Source organism: Halichoeres trimaculatus, unplaced genomic scaffold (genome assembly GCF_033239565.1).
Source record: "Halichoeres trimaculatus isolate MK-OKI-2021-1 unplaced genomic scaffold, fHalTri1.1 fHalTri1_scaffold_19, whole genome shotgun sequence".
Taxonomy (NCBI): domain Eukaryota; kingdom Metazoa; phylum Chordata; class Actinopteri; order Labriformes; family Labridae; genus Halichoeres; species Halichoeres trimaculatus.
This window is the reverse complement of record NW_027437197.1, coordinates 6,785,404-6,800,413: the sequence shown is the minus strand read 5'-3', so window position 1 is coordinate 6,800,413 and position 15,010 is coordinate 6,785,404. Positions and strand designations below refer to the sequence as shown.

General features: G+C 40.7%; 2 protein-coding genes across 2 annotated transcripts; one reads left to right on the top strand and one right to left on the bottom strand.

Annotated features, from left to right (window-relative positions):
• Positions 1-2,934: 2,934 nt before the first annotated feature.
• Positions 2,935-10,177, bottom strand: ccdc93 (CCC complex scaffolding subunit CCDC93). Its single transcript, XM_074694871.1, has 23 exons — positions 10,060-10,177; positions 9,628-9,741; positions 8,277-8,371; positions 8,041-8,152; positions 7,795-7,893; positions 7,651-7,707; positions 7,457-7,557; positions 6,868-6,904; positions 6,619-6,717; positions 6,439-6,489; positions 6,272-6,358; positions 6,038-6,154; positions 5,791-5,853; positions 5,560-5,633; positions 5,311-5,392; positions 5,086-5,160; positions 4,918-4,989; positions 3,888-3,996; positions 3,714-3,796; positions 3,546-3,583; positions 3,360-3,444; positions 3,153-3,266; positions 2,935-3,051 (listed from the first exon to the last, which is right to left on the bottom strand). Exons 1-23 carry the CDS (start codon positions 10,144-10,146, stop codon positions 2,995-2,997), a joined length of 1,908 nt encoding a protein of 635 aa, XP_074550972.1. The 5' UTR covers positions 10,147-10,177; the 3' UTR covers positions 2,935-2,994.
• Positions 10,178-10,407: 230 nt separating this feature from the next.
• LOC141808328 (U3 small nucleolar RNA-associated protein 14 homolog A) lies at positions 10,408-13,005 on the top strand. The gene has a single exon (XM_074694870.1). It carries the CDS (start codon positions 10,520-10,522, stop codon positions 12,872-12,874), a length of 2,355 nt encoding a protein of 784 aa, XP_074550971.1. The 5' UTR covers positions 10,408-10,519; the 3' UTR covers positions 12,875-13,005.
• Positions 13,006-15,010: the final 2,005 nt, after the last annotated feature.

Below are 15,010 nucleotides of genomic sequence, written 5' to 3'. Positions count from 1 at the left end.
ACGCCATCGTTATCAGACATATCAGCATCAACACATGATGCTCTCTATATAAACCAGCTGTTTGCTTCACTAATAACATCTCTTTTCCTCTGACAGATCCAGTTTAAAGTTTTACCACTAAAGGAAGGAGAAGAGGTCAGAGAGGTGAAATGTGAGGCTTTGTTTTTATGCACTTCGTCCTACGTACATGAAGATGTTGGTATGTCGTCCAATCAGGCCTGTGACGGTGAGAGACATGCAAACTGTCTGTTCAGTATCACAATCTCTGAGATTGGAGAGCAAGCGGAGCTGATAGTGGGAGCTGCAAAAACATTTAACACACTGAGAGGAAGGTTTGACCTCAATTCAGTCACGTTTTGATTCGATGGTTCTTCATTTTTTACGTGTCCCATTGACTCTCAGATGTGGCCGATTAACGTCTGTGAAACTGTTGAAGTTGAAAGAATAAAAGGTAAAACCACAGACTGTGTGAAAGAGCTGTATTATTTTTACTGCCCAACAGGGGGCGACTTTAAGAAGTATGTAAGCAAATGGTTAAAATGCCAACATTTTATATACATAAAAAATGTGTTTTACAAAAATAAATCTAAAAGGGTAAGGTTGAAGAAGTTATAAAAAAAAATAACTGTGTCTCAGTTATGATATTGCAATACTTTTGAAAGTTCAAATGTGCAAGAATTTCACAGTTTTGGGCTTGTCACCTGTGTGATGGTAATGACGTAAGTTAATGGTAAATTTCACTTTTGCAGAAAATGTTTGAAAAGCCAAAAAAAAAAAAAAAAAAGCAAAAAAAATGGAAATGTGAAAAGAAAAAAAAAGAAAAATGTGAAAAAATGTGAAAAGAAAAAAATTGAAAAATGTTTAAAAATGTGAAAAGAAAAATGTTTTACACTTGCAAAGCTAACAGGCTAACTAGCATAAAATGTAAACAAAATAAATGTAAGTATATAGTGAAATTCCCCACTAATAAGTTATGAATGAATGAATGAGTGCTTTATTTTGGTTTATTAAAAAAAATAGCAAAATCACGTTACATATATATAAACATACAAAAATAAATAAATAAATAGAAAAGAGAAAGAAAGAAAGAAAGAAAGAAAGAAAGAAAGAAAGAAAGAAAGAAAGAAAGAAAACGGACAGCAACCAAAAAAGTGATAAGCTGAAGCCCCAGTGCTTATTTTAGCTTACTCTGCACCACCATAGGAATAACTGAATAATTCACAGTAAACATCAGTACTTACTACATTATTTCATAACACAGGATGGCTCAAACTGAAAAATCGAATTTAATTAAATTTCATTTTAAAGCTTTCTTAAAAACCAACATAGAATTACACATCTTTATTTAATTGTTGAGTTTATTCCACAACTTTACACCTAAAACTGACACACACCTGTATTTGAGATTAGTCCTGACTTTGTGAGTTTCAAACATTAGCAACCCCCTAATAGTAGCTATGTTAATCAGGTGGTAATGACACCTTATAAACATACTGTCACATCAGGGTGTAAATAAAAGATAAAATTACTCACATATGTGGGCATCAAAAAGTCTTCATGTCTTGTATGTTCCTCTGAAGCATCTAATTAGCATGCAACAAAGTCAGTAATTTTTGTAAAAACTTAATCAGTCTGTAAAATGTTGAGGGTATTGGTAATGATAAAAGTATAAGGGACAGCAAAATTTAACTATGAATTAGAAAACACAATCAATCCGAGGCACTCCTTTATTACATCAGGGACATGTCAACGCGGATGAGTCGATGAGTCCCTGGCACAATAAAAGATTTTAACTTCATCAGAGTGCCTCTGATTGTTTGTGTTTTCTGAAGCACTGCCGCTCTTGGATCCTTAAGAGCACCCCATCTTCATGCGTTTTGACCCAGTGCAGCACCCCTACCTTTTCTCAAACATGAATTAATTGCAAATTTAACAAATATAAACTATGTGAATTTGAAAAATGTCTTTTTAAGTTGTTATGAGGAAATGTAAAGTGAATATTTAAATGAATTCTGCACTTACATTGGTTTATTATAGAAGGGGTGTTAAAATACCTAGATTAGGGACAAGCCCAAAACAGTGAAAATCTTGCAAATTTGAATTTTCAATACTCAGAGAAAGTATTAAAATATCATCATTTAGACACAGCTATTTTTTAAGGCTTTCCTTAACCTAACTCTTACTAATACAATAATTGGTTTTTGTAACAAAACATTGTTTTTCTAGGAAATCTGGAGTGGGAAACACTCCCTTAACTGAAGAATAACCCATTTATATATATGTATAGTGATATATATATAGTTATTAATTTATTTTGAATATGCAATAGCACAGAACTTTTCAATCCTCACTACTTGTTTGCATTACACAATATATAAACGTAAATTTAAGTAAGCCAAATACTAATAAAGGTAAAGAACAAAAAAGTAAATGTCATATTTGAAAAGGGGTGAGCAGAAGCATAGCTTGTTAGCTCTCACCCCTTCAGCTTAACATAAATAAATAAAATAAATAAATAAAAATAAATAAATAATGATGAAGGAAATGCTGAATGAGGTAAAGAGGCATCGTGTGATGTCTGACAATACGAAGTTTCAAATCAGCACATGACGTCTGACAGGACACATGCTATCTAACATGAGTCACAGCAGAGGCTTTAAAGGGTTATTACAAAGATTTATTTAATACTGCTCGTTCATGGTCAGTGAGAAATTAAGACATGAGGTGATTCAAAGACACAGGCACAGAAGAAACAAAGTCATTGGCAGCAAAATTCAAACTGACTACTCTCTAAAACATTACATGAGAAAACATCAGCTTCTTTAAGTTTTAACTGTGTCTCATCGGCTGGATTTGGCAAATCTAAAGAGTTCAGTGCAAATGTAAGTGCTGGATTACAAAGGCAAGTGGCTAAAAGAAGAATAATGAAACATGTAATGGAATGAATCTGTGATCCGTTTGCTCGTACAGGTTTGTTTCCAGGTGTAACAGAAGCTAAGAGGCTCCTTTAGCTCTCAGCTTAGACAGCAGCATCTCGTTCTTCCGACACTCCTGGAAACACAAAAAGAAGAGGAGGAGGGAAGTCATTGTTTCAGGAGATTTAGGAAGTGTCGGCTCAGTCAGTGTTCACTAAGATGTGATTGTTTTCTTACCTCTTTGAAGTCTTTAACAGTTTTGAAGTAGAGCCTCTGTTTGTCGAGGAGCTCCAGATACTCGTCGTTCAGCTGGTCTCTCCTCATTTTGTTCTCCTGCTTCTTCTTCTCCATCTGAGAGAGCAGAGAGACACAGAGTGTGTTTAAACAGAGTAACACCTGTCAGTGTGTTTCTGCCTTGACCCCCACACACAGAATGAGTTTCACCTTAATGCGGCTCTGTTTGATGCCCTCCACTATCTGCTCCATCTGTCGGAGGAACTGCTCCTTAGCTGCGGTCGAGGACATCGCTCTAAACAACGAAACAGGAGTTCAATAAAACTTCTCAACAGGAAAAACCTTCAGGTGACTGGAGGACACACAAATCTGTAGATCAGACGTTTTTAGACTTACTGTTGGAAGTTGTCATGAATGGAATTGAGCAGATTCACCTGCAGAGATGAAAAAAAAACCTTAACATGATCTCCAATCTACATCATCCTAAAATTTGAATGCAGAGATATTATTTTTGTAAGTAAATAATCTGTCAGACTTGTAGAAAAACAAGAAAGTGCTCCTGACCTCCTTCTCCAGGTAAACCTTCTTGTCGTCTAACGTGTTGTACAGAGTGAAGAACTGCTTGGTCTCTTTGTGCGTTGCAGAAACTGGAACATCAGGAAAGACGAGCAGAGATTTACTGACTTTGTTTCTGCTTTTTTCTCATATTTTAACCCCAGATATCGAGGAGGAACCCACCCTGGCTGTAGAGTTCGATGAATCTTTTCTGGTACTGTGTCAACTCTGCACGGCTCGGCACCTCGTCAATCTTCCGCTGCAGGATGGCGATCTCACGGTTCCTGCGGGCCTGAACAGAAAGAGGAGATAATGAAGACGCCTGAAACTCAAATCCTGTAGGAGGAATCATCTCTTTTTTTTTAAAATGCTTTATAAAGTGAGGTTTTTTTTCAATTCCTTTTATTGTTGTTTCCTATTTTTTAATCTACGCCTCTTTTGCAACCATTATATTGTTTTTTTTTCCATTAAAATGTATTTTATTTGTTTGAATTACTAAAAAGTATTTGTGTACTTATGTGTACGTATGTGTCCATTTCAATCTTGTCCCTAGGAGGGCCACTCGACAAGCCCTGTTGGGTTTTATTCGCCCCTCTTGCACATCTCCTAGTTTTAAATTGTACTTTTACCAAATTATGTATGATTCATTTCATGTTTCATTTCTAATATGTGCAATGAAATGAAATATAAATAAATAAAAAAATAAATTAATTTAAAAAAGTAAATAAGTAAGTCAGTAAATAAATAAATATAAATTAAATAAATAAGTAAAATAACAAAAATTAAATAAAAAACTAAATAAATAAAGTACATAAATAAAAAAGAAATAATAAATAAGTAAACAAATAAATTTTCAAAATTAAATAAATATGTAAATAAGTAAAAAATAAATTAGATAAAAAATAATATAATAATAATGTAAAATAAATAAGTAAAAAAAAATAAAAAAAATAAGTAAATAAAAAAATAAAGAAATCCTACTAATCCTACTGAAAAAATGCACTGATATTTTTTTCCCTCATGACAATGAGTTCAGCACACGTGCGAACACACCAGCCTGAGACTCCCACACAGCCGTGTTTATTTGCTGTATTATTCTCAGAACTCTCATTTCGTCTCCTTCTTATCTGCGCTCCATTATCTGCAGCTCTGACCTATTTCTCTGCAGCTCCATCTAATCTAGCGTCATGTAATGTGCAGCAGCAGCTGTTACCATGACCAGGCGGATCTTCTGCAGTTTCTCTCTGTCTGTGTTGTACTGTTTGTCTATCAGCTGGTTCCTCTCCTGAGAACACAAACACAAACAAAGACATGAAGGATTGTTCTACACAGAGATTAAAAACTGGCTTTGAGTTGGAGGTAAACTGGTGGTTACAGTTACCTTCTCTTCCTCTGTGTCCTGTCCAGACGCCGTCTTCAGCTCCTCGATGTTCTGCTGCAGGCGGACCATCTCTTCCTGAACGACACATCGCCACAGAAAAAAAAACATCCTCATGAACGTTTGCCTCAACCGGCCAGTCAAGTTGTTGTACAACTTCATTTTGATCAGCTTGATCTTTACAAAGGCCCGTCAGTAAACAGATAATGTGTGCGTTGATGTGCTCACTCTGCAGTGTGTGCGAAACTCCTGCTCCTGCTGCTTCAGGTTCTCATTCATTGCCACCAGAGCTCTCAGCTTCTCCAGGAGGCTTTTCAACACAACAAACAGAGAATCTATCACATGAGAAGTTTCAACTCAGAGAATTAGATGTATCTGAAGTCAAATGTAGCCGGCATGATTCTTAAATGTTTATTTCCTGAAGGCACTGGGCCTCAAACCTCAGAGAGAAGCTCATACCAGCTCTCCTCAGCTCACCTGCTGTCAGCCTGCTCCTCCATCTCCTCCAACGACTTCAGCTCCGACTCCAGTTTCTCCGACTGCTCTGTAGCCTACAGAGACACAAAATGCACTCTTGCATGACTGGTTGTCATTGAACAGTTTGAGGTATTTTGTCTAAGGAGGGGTGAACTCTCTGTGTGTTTTATTCATGTTTGCAGATACTACCTAATGAAAAATTTGGCTTCAAGTATTTATGATAGGTTTTACCTCTACCAGTTTCCTCTTGGCCTCGTCAGACGTGGCTTTCACTTCTGTGTGCTTGGCTTGAAGCTGTCAGGAAATATAAGAGTCCGTTTTGTGAGTGTAAAAAGAACAGAAGCACTGCGTTGTTTATAAACTCTTCACTTTGCATCCTGCAGCAGGAAATCTGTTGTTTCTACAGGGTCTATAAAAAGAGCCATCAAACAGCACAGATTTCACACCCCAGGATCACAGCGTCTCAGTACACACTGACCTCCTCCAGCTGCTTGGTCTTCTGCTCGATCTGTTTGTTGAGAGAAGCCACAGCTCTGCGGTGCTGCTGCAGCGGGCCGTAACGCTCTGAGCGCTCCTCTGAGGACAGCTCCGACTGCTGCAGGTACACACGGGAGAGTTTGTGACAACAAGACGAAACATGCTCGAATAAAAGCAACAAATCAGGAAGACTTTCACAAAGCTTTAGAATTTAAAAAGACTGATCTGTGCTCACTTTCTCAGCGTACTCAGAGGCAATCTGTTTGATTTCCTCAGACTGAAGACCAACAATCTGACCCACTGCACTCGCTGTCAGCTTCCCCTACGGACAGAAGGAAATCCAGCTCAAACCAGATGTTAAAGCACAAACTACAAACGAGGCTGAGGCATTCAGTTACCGACCTCTTCACTCGCCATAGCAGCCATGCTGGTCATCAGAGTTTTTATTCTCATCTGGGAAAAAAAGAAAAAAACAAACATGATTACATCTCTTTTACATTTTTGGACACTTTATCTCAAATGAATACAAAAATTATGATCTGATGCTACTTCTTTTTTTGTAAAAGTGTAAAAGGCTCTCACCTCTTCTGCAGCCTGCAGGTCAGCTTCCTCTGACACCTCGGCCATCCCTGGAGGAGCCGACTGAGAGCCACTGCTGAGCAGAGCCTTCCTCTCATCCACCTGGAGCGGGACAGAACGAATGACATATAGAGCCTAAAATCTTTTAACACTTTACTGTGGAATTCTGGGAGTTGTATTTTTTTTAAAACAAAGTCAACTACAGAGAGAATACAGAATCCTGTCCTTGAGTTATATCCCTGAAACACGTACCTGATCTTGTTTGGACTGTTTGCTGAACCCATAACGCCTGATGAGAGAAAAAAAAAAGCTGTAAAATACTTAAACATGAAGCAGAAATTAGCAGCATCCCGACGTGCTTACTAAAAAAAATCAGAGTATGAATCATGCCACACTGCAGAATCAGCACATCATACAGTGGTGTAATGAAAAGACAGACCCCCATATGAAGGGCAACCAAATAATTGAATAACTAAACACAAAAGATGCATCAAAGCAGCTCCACAGTTTGCATCCATCATGCCTGAACGTCTGTTTTCATTCATTTATCGACACTGAAAACCACAAAACACGCTGGTGCTGGAGAGGAAGCTTCACACACTCATACTTACAGCAGGAAATCTGACACTCTAGTGTAAAGATGGAGATGGATGGATGAGAAAACAACACGTCAGACAGATAATGACACTTCACACGAGTGGAGAGGACTGGAGCACATGACTGGAGACTACTGCCTGAATGATAGTTTCATATTTGAGTAAAGTAAATAGGAACACACACACACACACACACACACACACACACACACACATACACACATATAATGTTTGTGAAATCATACCTGCCGTACTCCAGCAAAGTGGAGTGGACTCTGGACTCCTCATCCAGCAGCTCTCCTGCATCTCTCTGCCTCCTGTACCTCCTCTGGGGTTTGTAAACCTCCTGGAAAGGTATCAACAAATGACATACTTCATGACACAAGCTTTGACTTTGTGCATTTTGCTGTTGTATGACTGATGCTCCTGAAAAACTCACCAACACATCCAGCACAGCCTTCACAGCCTTGTCTTTCCTCTGATTAAACTCTTCATCCTACAACAAGTTTTAAAGCACATGTTAAAAAAATCACTGCTGCACTGATACAGATTTATTTTTGGGAGGTGGTCCTAGATCTCTTACCTCTGGAAGGCTGTGGGTCTTGTTAAACTGAGAAACGGAGTACGCTCTCACATAGTCGCCCATTTCCTCCCTGGTCTCTATGGCTCTCTTCACCAGCCACTGACAGGAGACACAGAAAACCAAAGACACAAACGTTTACATCACCTGAACATGTTGGTATCAACTACTCTCAAGGGGCTGCTTTTGTTATTGGATATTAATCCAGGATGAGCCTTTGTCTCTGGTCTTTATGGTGGACTCTCTCACTTGTATCACTGGGAAAATGTGGATGAAATCCAGCCCTTGGATCTGATGGGGCTCCAGTCGATGAGGACACTTCATCTTGGGTAACACAGACACTATTTTCTCTGTCAGAGATCTGCAGAGAGAAAGGGAAACTCATCACTGAACAACCCAACAGATTTCTGCAATATCCAATATTTTTGTGCTTACAGGACAGCTCAAAACCTCTTAGTGCACAAACATCTGACTTAAAAACCTACATCTTCTGGCCAATGGTTGAGTTTTCTTGGAAGAGAAGATCCACATCGATGTCAAAGTTGCAGGTGGTGATGCACCAGGTCATACCTCCGACCACCTGAGCAAAAATAGGAGAGCATGGAGTACAGATGTTATGAATGTTGATTTTGTAACTTGAATTGTTTGTGTATTTCTAACTATTTAATAACAAAAAACAAGGATTGGCCTTTGAGACACTAAGTGTCACATTTGTCATTGACTTGTTTGTCCTTGGTCTATGATGGGACTGCCATAGCCTCCTGACTACCAGGAAAAAAATATTGTCCAATCACAAAGATTTTAAGATTCCTCAATCTTTGTGAGGTTATTAGAATACTGAACACATTTTTTGGAAAAAAAAAAAAAGATTTTTTTTTTATTTCAGATATGATGTATATTACAATGCATATTACAATGCAATAATACAGTGAAAATTATTCAGACTAGAGGTAGACCGATATATCGGCCGGCCGATATATCGGGCCGATATTTGGACATTTGTCTCTATCGGCCATTGGCTGTATTTTCTTTTAAACAACCGATTTTTGATCCGTTGTATAAAATGACGCAATTTTTGATCAGGCACAAAAAAGATGAGCACCTCAAACTTGTGGAACCACTTGGATACATTCCATACTTTTGTTCAAATTATATTAATACGTTTAAATTTCTTTTTTGACATTTTAAGAAGAGTGTGAATGTTTACTACTGCTTGTTGCATTGTGTGTTTACTCAGACAAAATATTTCATTGTTTTGAAAGCTGAATAAATGATCAGAGGACTGGACACGACTTGTTGTAATAGATTTCTTTTAGTTGCTCAGAAATTGCTGTGTTTCACAAAAATGTGATAAATATATATTTATTTAACAATCGGCCTGACTATCAAATTGGAAAAATCGGCTATGCATATCGGCATCGGTTGCCCAAATTTGGAAAGCTTCGGCATCGGCCCCCAAAAAACACATATCGGTCGACCTCTAATTCAGACAGTGTTGTTAAGAGTCCCATATAAAATATGCCACCAAAATTTTAAGCGAAAATTTGCTTATCAAAAAGTTTTATACACTTACTTTTCCTCTTCCCATAAATTGCACTTCCACTAATGGATGCCATTTTCCTTAATGAAAAACAGAATGGTACCAAAGCCCCACCCCTTCACATTTGGTATCATTGAAAAGCCCTAAATGTCCTCTGTAGATGGCATGAGGAGATTATTCAGTAGTGCGAAGTAAGTGGAAGATATTTAGGTTTACAAATGTCCTCCACAGAGGACAAATTGGAGCTACTGGTAGTCAGGAGGATAGACCAACAAACTGATCCAGGTTCTGTGTACCTTATCAAAGGGGGACAGCCCTTTAATCCGGGCTCTGAAGTATCCAGCAGCCAGCAGGAGCTCCAGGATCTCTGCCAGCTTGACGCTCTGCTCTTCATCCTCCCTGGTTTCCACCTAGGGACACACACCACCACCACCATCATCATCATCATCATCAGAGACACTACTCTGGTAGCCTGCTGTCCAAAGTATTTTTGTTTTTCACTCTCTATCTGTCTCCACACTATCACCAAACTCAATTCTGTGACATTAAATCGATTAAACAACGGAATTAGGTGCAATTTACTCGTCAAAGATACTATCTTATAACCGTAACTCAGCCGTTAGCTGACTTGACCGTCCCTGACAGTAACGTCGAAACGCTGTTTCTCCTATAAAAGCATCGTTTTAATGTTCCACATTTTTAAAAAAAGGGCTTTTGACTGTTTCTACCTGAATAAGGTTTCCGTCTTGGTCATACTGAGCTCCTATTTTAGACCCAGTTCTCACTCTGTGGAACACAGAGGAAGCCGCCGCCATGTTGAACTAATGTTGACAAAGATGACAGGTCACATGATGAACGCAACGTACCATGTGACAAGTGACGTCCCCGTAAATGGTATGTTGCCTTTTTTGGTGAAAATGTGTGTTAAAATAAAATTTACTGACTATTAAAGTTAATATACCGAGTATCTTTAATTAGTCACGGCGATATTTTTTGTTAGCATTTGTTTCTCCTCTTATACAGCGTAACATAAATAACTGTAGTTAACATCCCACGCAGTAGGTGGCGGTAGTGCTCCTTAACAGCCTTCAAAATAGAGAGGAAATAAGCTGCTTTGCGACGGCTGCTCAGTTTTACGGCACACGTGTGTACAGTTCTCCCCTGTGTTGGTGTGTAACTCCGTGCAGCATGGCTAAAGTCACTTTAAAGAAGAAGAAAACAGGCAAAAAGAAAGTGAAAAAAGTCGCCAAAGTGAAGGATAGCAGCGCAGAGGTGAGCACAGAGGTTGTTTACGATGAAGATGATGAGGAAGAGCTGGATAAAGCAGATGAAAACATTACCAGTGAGGAAGATGAGGACGGCGACGATGAACGAAAACGTCAGAAGCTCCTTGAAGCCATCAGCGCCCTGGGAGGTAAGAGGAAAAAGACGCTGGGGGAGAGATCCGAGGCGGCTGTGCAGATGTCTGAGTTCGGGGTGAACGCGGAGGGAGAGGGGGATAAAATCAACCTGTCCGACCTGATCGGGACCGTGGAGAAAACCCCCGCTGTGTCAGCCAAGACCAAGAAACAGCTGAAGAACCTGCAGCTGGGTAACAACACAGTTGAGTGTCCTCTCAGTAAGCAGGAGAGTGAAAGGATCCACAGAGATGTTTCTTTCCAGAAGGCGGCTTCAGAGGTGACCCGCTGGAAAGGCATCATCAAGCAGAACCAGAAAGCAGAGCAGCTGGTCTTCCCCCTGAACCAGGAGTATTCAGGACCCAAACCCATGGAGAGGGTGGTGTTAGGCTGGAAGTCGAGGACCCCTTTGGAAGAGGAGATCTTCGCCCTCCTCCACGCCAACAAGCAGCCCATTCATGATCCAGTCCTGACCCAAGTCGAGGAGGCGTCCTTGAAGGCGATGAGTCTGGAGGAGGCGAAGATCCGGCGTGCCGAGCTGCAGAAAGCCAGAGCGTTGCAGTCCTACTACGAGGCTAAAGCGCGCAGAGAGAGGAAGATCAAGAGCAAGAAGTACCACAAGGTGCTGAACAAAGCAAAGCGTAAAGACTTCGTGAAGCGGTTTGATGAGATGGTGAAGTCAGACCCTGCTGCCGCCTTGGAGGAGCTGAACAAGATGGAGCTGGCCCGCATGCAGGAGAGGATGTCCCTGAAGCACCAGAACAGCGGCAAGTGGGCTAAATCCAAAGCTATCATGGCTAAGTACGACGAGGGGGCTCGCAAAGCCATGCAACAGCAGCTGGAGGTGAACAAGGACCTCACACAGAAGCTGGTGTCAACACTGGACAAAGAGGACGAAGAGGAGGAAGAGGAGGCTCCAGAGGTGCTGCCAGATTTTGTGAATGATGCAGAGCAAGCAATGAATTCTGCTAACCCCTGGATGAGAGGGAAGCTGACGGAGGAGCCGATGGAGAAGGAGAGTGAGACTGTGGATCTGACAGCAGAGGAGGCACCTGCTGCTGAGGAAGAGGAGGAGGAGGAAGAAGTGAAGGAGACAGAAGAGGAAAAACTCCTCAGAGAGTTTGACAACAGGAGGAAACAGCGCCAAGCTCAGGAGACGGAGACAGAGACAATACCTGTAATATCTCTAGTTGATGAAGACGAGGAAGACAAAGCTGCTGCAGAGGAGGAAGAGGAGTCCGACAAAGAGGAAGAGCAGCTCTCAGAGTTCACAAACCTTTACAAAGAAATCTCCTACAGCAGGCGGGAGGCGGAGGCTGAGATGGCAGAGGCAGCAGCAGAGGCCAGTCAAGAAGACTCCTCAGTTCAACTGGAGGAGTGTCTGAACAGGATCAGGACTCTGGAGGACACAGAGGAGCTCATCATCCAGGAGGAGTCGGCCACACCTGTTCAGCCTCCACCCGCAGAAGTTCCACCACCTGAAAAACAAAACACAGGGAAAACACAGAAAAGGAAGCGAGTGATCCAGCTGAAGGAAGTCCTCACCAAAGAGACCAAGGTGATCCAGGTCCCACTTAGTCAAACCGTTGAGGATGCGGAGGACTCAGGGGAGGAGATGGACCAGAGAGGGCTCATCAAAGAGGCCTTCGCTGGGGACGATGTCGTCTCTGATTTCCTGAAGGACAAAAGAAAGCAGGAGGACGCAGGGAAGCCGAAGGTGCTGGACCTGACGCTTCCTGGGTGGGGGGAATGGGGCGGGACAGGCGTGGCTCTATCACGCAAGAAACGGAGGAGGTTCCGGATCAGGCAGGCGTCGCCTCCTCCCAGAAAAGACCAGCACCTCCCGAGCGTCATCATCTCAGAGCAGAGGAACAGCTCCATCGCCCCCCACCAGGTCAACACACTCCCCTTCCCCTTCCAGAACCACGCTCAGTTCGAGAGCACCATCCGGACCCCGATGGGACGCACCTGGAACACAGAGCAGACCGTGAAAAAGATCAGCAAGCCCAGAGTGTTGACTCAGATGGGTGCCATCATCGATCCGATGGAGAAGGAGGAGCTGATGAAGGCGGAGAAGCAGAGTGCTGCTCCGAGTAAAAGTGTGGTGGAAGTGTCAGGGAAGAAAAGACAGAAGCGCAGAAAGTAATCAGACTGAGAGACGGTGAAGAGCTTAGAATATCCTGATTGATTTAACTTCTTTAGCTGCAGACTTTTTGAATTATTGTATATTTGATATAAAAAATGTTTTCTGTTTAATGTTACCTGAATCATCTTGAATAAATCCACCTTAAGAGTTAAATTGTTAACTTTTTTTTTTTTTTTTTTTTTTACTTTTTTTTTTTTTATGTTGTTGCTGCAGTTTTAAATGAATAGATTGTTTGCCTAGAGAAGTAGAAATAAGATCAAACAGCAGGACTCAATCTTAACTTTCTTGGACACATTTTTTTGTTAAGTCCCAAAACTGGATTAATTTGTATTAGTTTAAGTCTTAAAATTTTCAAAAAGCCATGAATTTGAAAAAGTAATTTATTGTTATAATTATTGTTAAATTAATTAATAAAAAGTAAAAAAGGATGTAGCATCCCTGAGGATGATATTTGAAGATAGTGATTCACAGGATAAGTATTGCAGGTGTTTATAAGGATATTCAGACTAAATCACATCGTACTAATATAAAGTTATAAATGCAGCCAGCTACATGCTCAGAAAATCACAAAGTTTAATCAGTTTTTAAAGATTCACGGGCTTACTCTGAGATATGCATGTTTAAGATTCAAGCTACAGGATGAGCAAGACGACAATATAATAATAATAATACTACATTGTATTTAAAGAGCGCTTTTTGAAAACTCAATGACGCTTGACAAGGTAAACGAAGATAAAAAGCAAGTTAAAGACAGATACAAATATATAAAATAATGAAACAGTATAAATACATGTATGGAAAAGAAGACGAGACAAAAAACAGTTAAGGTGCAAAGAAAAAGCAAGGTCAGGACTGGAGTTTTATGGAATAGGTGAGTTTTTTGAAGGCGGAAGGGTCAGTGGTATCACAGAGGTGTTTTTACATTTATAACATCATAACCTAATGTTTAGTTTATGTTAAATGCAGTTATTTGACAGAAACTGGACTTCTGTATGTACCAGTGTATGAGGCTTAGGCTGGTTCTAATGTTTTAAGTGTAAAATTAGCGCCCTCTGTTGGCTAGAGGCAATGTGTGTATCTCACATGTGATCTGTAGCCTGATTATTTATGGTTTAAAAAAAAACAGGAGCATACTTCCCATGAGATGAGGTTAAACTCTGTTTCTTGTAAGACTTGTGATAGCTGGATGTTCTTACTCTCTAGTTTCAGCCACAGCATATTGAAAATATGACATTTAGATGATCTGATCCTTTGATTTCTGTGAGCAGTGTATATTTAGCCTCCAGTCTTTATCACATATAATCCACTTCTCCTGAGCGCTGAAAATGAGCTCTAACATCCTGGTATTTCAGCCGTTTCTATAACATTTCATTGAGTCCTATTTGAATGATGAAACGTTGCATGGCTCACTGAGCAGCATTCACTCTGCAGCTGCATCACACTCCATTCAGCAGCCCTGTGTGTGTGTGTGTGTGTGTGTGAGAGTGTGTGTGTTACGGCTGCTCTGCCTCTGAGAGTCAGAGGGTCGCAGTTATGAGATGAACACTGTCCAACAACAGCTCCGTTTGTACACGTTTGTGCTTGACTTCCTCCCCTCTTCTTCCTCGGCTGCTTCTCAGAACATCTGTAAGGCCGAGCTGCGGTGTCTAAAAAGAAAAGCCATTTGAGTTGGGTTAAACCTTCACACATGGGTGAGAGTGCATTCTTTGGCACCTGACGTCTCTGTATTTCACATGACAGACACTCTATTAAAGGTGGGGGGATCCTGTAATGGACTATGCATCAGTTCAGGTAATGGCTGTCAGGATGAGAGGCAGCGGAGGATTCCATTAGAAACCTTAGAGTTACTAAATCACTCACTCTCCTCCTTCCTCTCTATCCTGCTTTCTCTTTGGAGCAATTACTACAGCTTCATACAGCGTTCAGCCATGAAAAGAGACCCAGTCCTTGGACCCGTGTCTGCTGGACTGAGACCAGATCAGACAGTGATTCTCACTCAGATATATGAAGCAGCAGGACTGTGAATCAGAGACAGCATCCCTGTGGTGGAGCGTGTTTTCCCCTCGAATGCTTTACCTGTGAGACCAGATGCACATTTTTAATTTATCTTTTTTTTTAGACCATTTCCAACCAGGA

Bases quoted from the DNA above. Each gene is read 5' to 3' on its own strand.
- ccdc93 (XM_074694871.1), bottom strand. From the start codon at position 10,146: ATGGCGGCGGCTTCCTCTGTGTTCCACAGAGTGAGAACTGGGTCTAAA. The intron at 3,997-4,917 runs GTAACAGCTGCT...CTTTCTGTTCAG, and splicing joins AGAAGATCCGCCTGGTCATG to GCCCGCAGGAACCGTGAGAT. The intron at 3,267-3,359 runs GTGAAACTCATT...CTGCTCTCTCAG, and splicing joins TCAAACAGAGCCGCATTAAG to ATGGAGAAGAAGAAGCAGGA.
- LOC141808328 (XM_074694870.1), top strand. From the start codon at position 10,520: ATGGCTAAAGTCACTTTAAAGAAGAAGAAAACAGGCAAAAAGAAAGTG.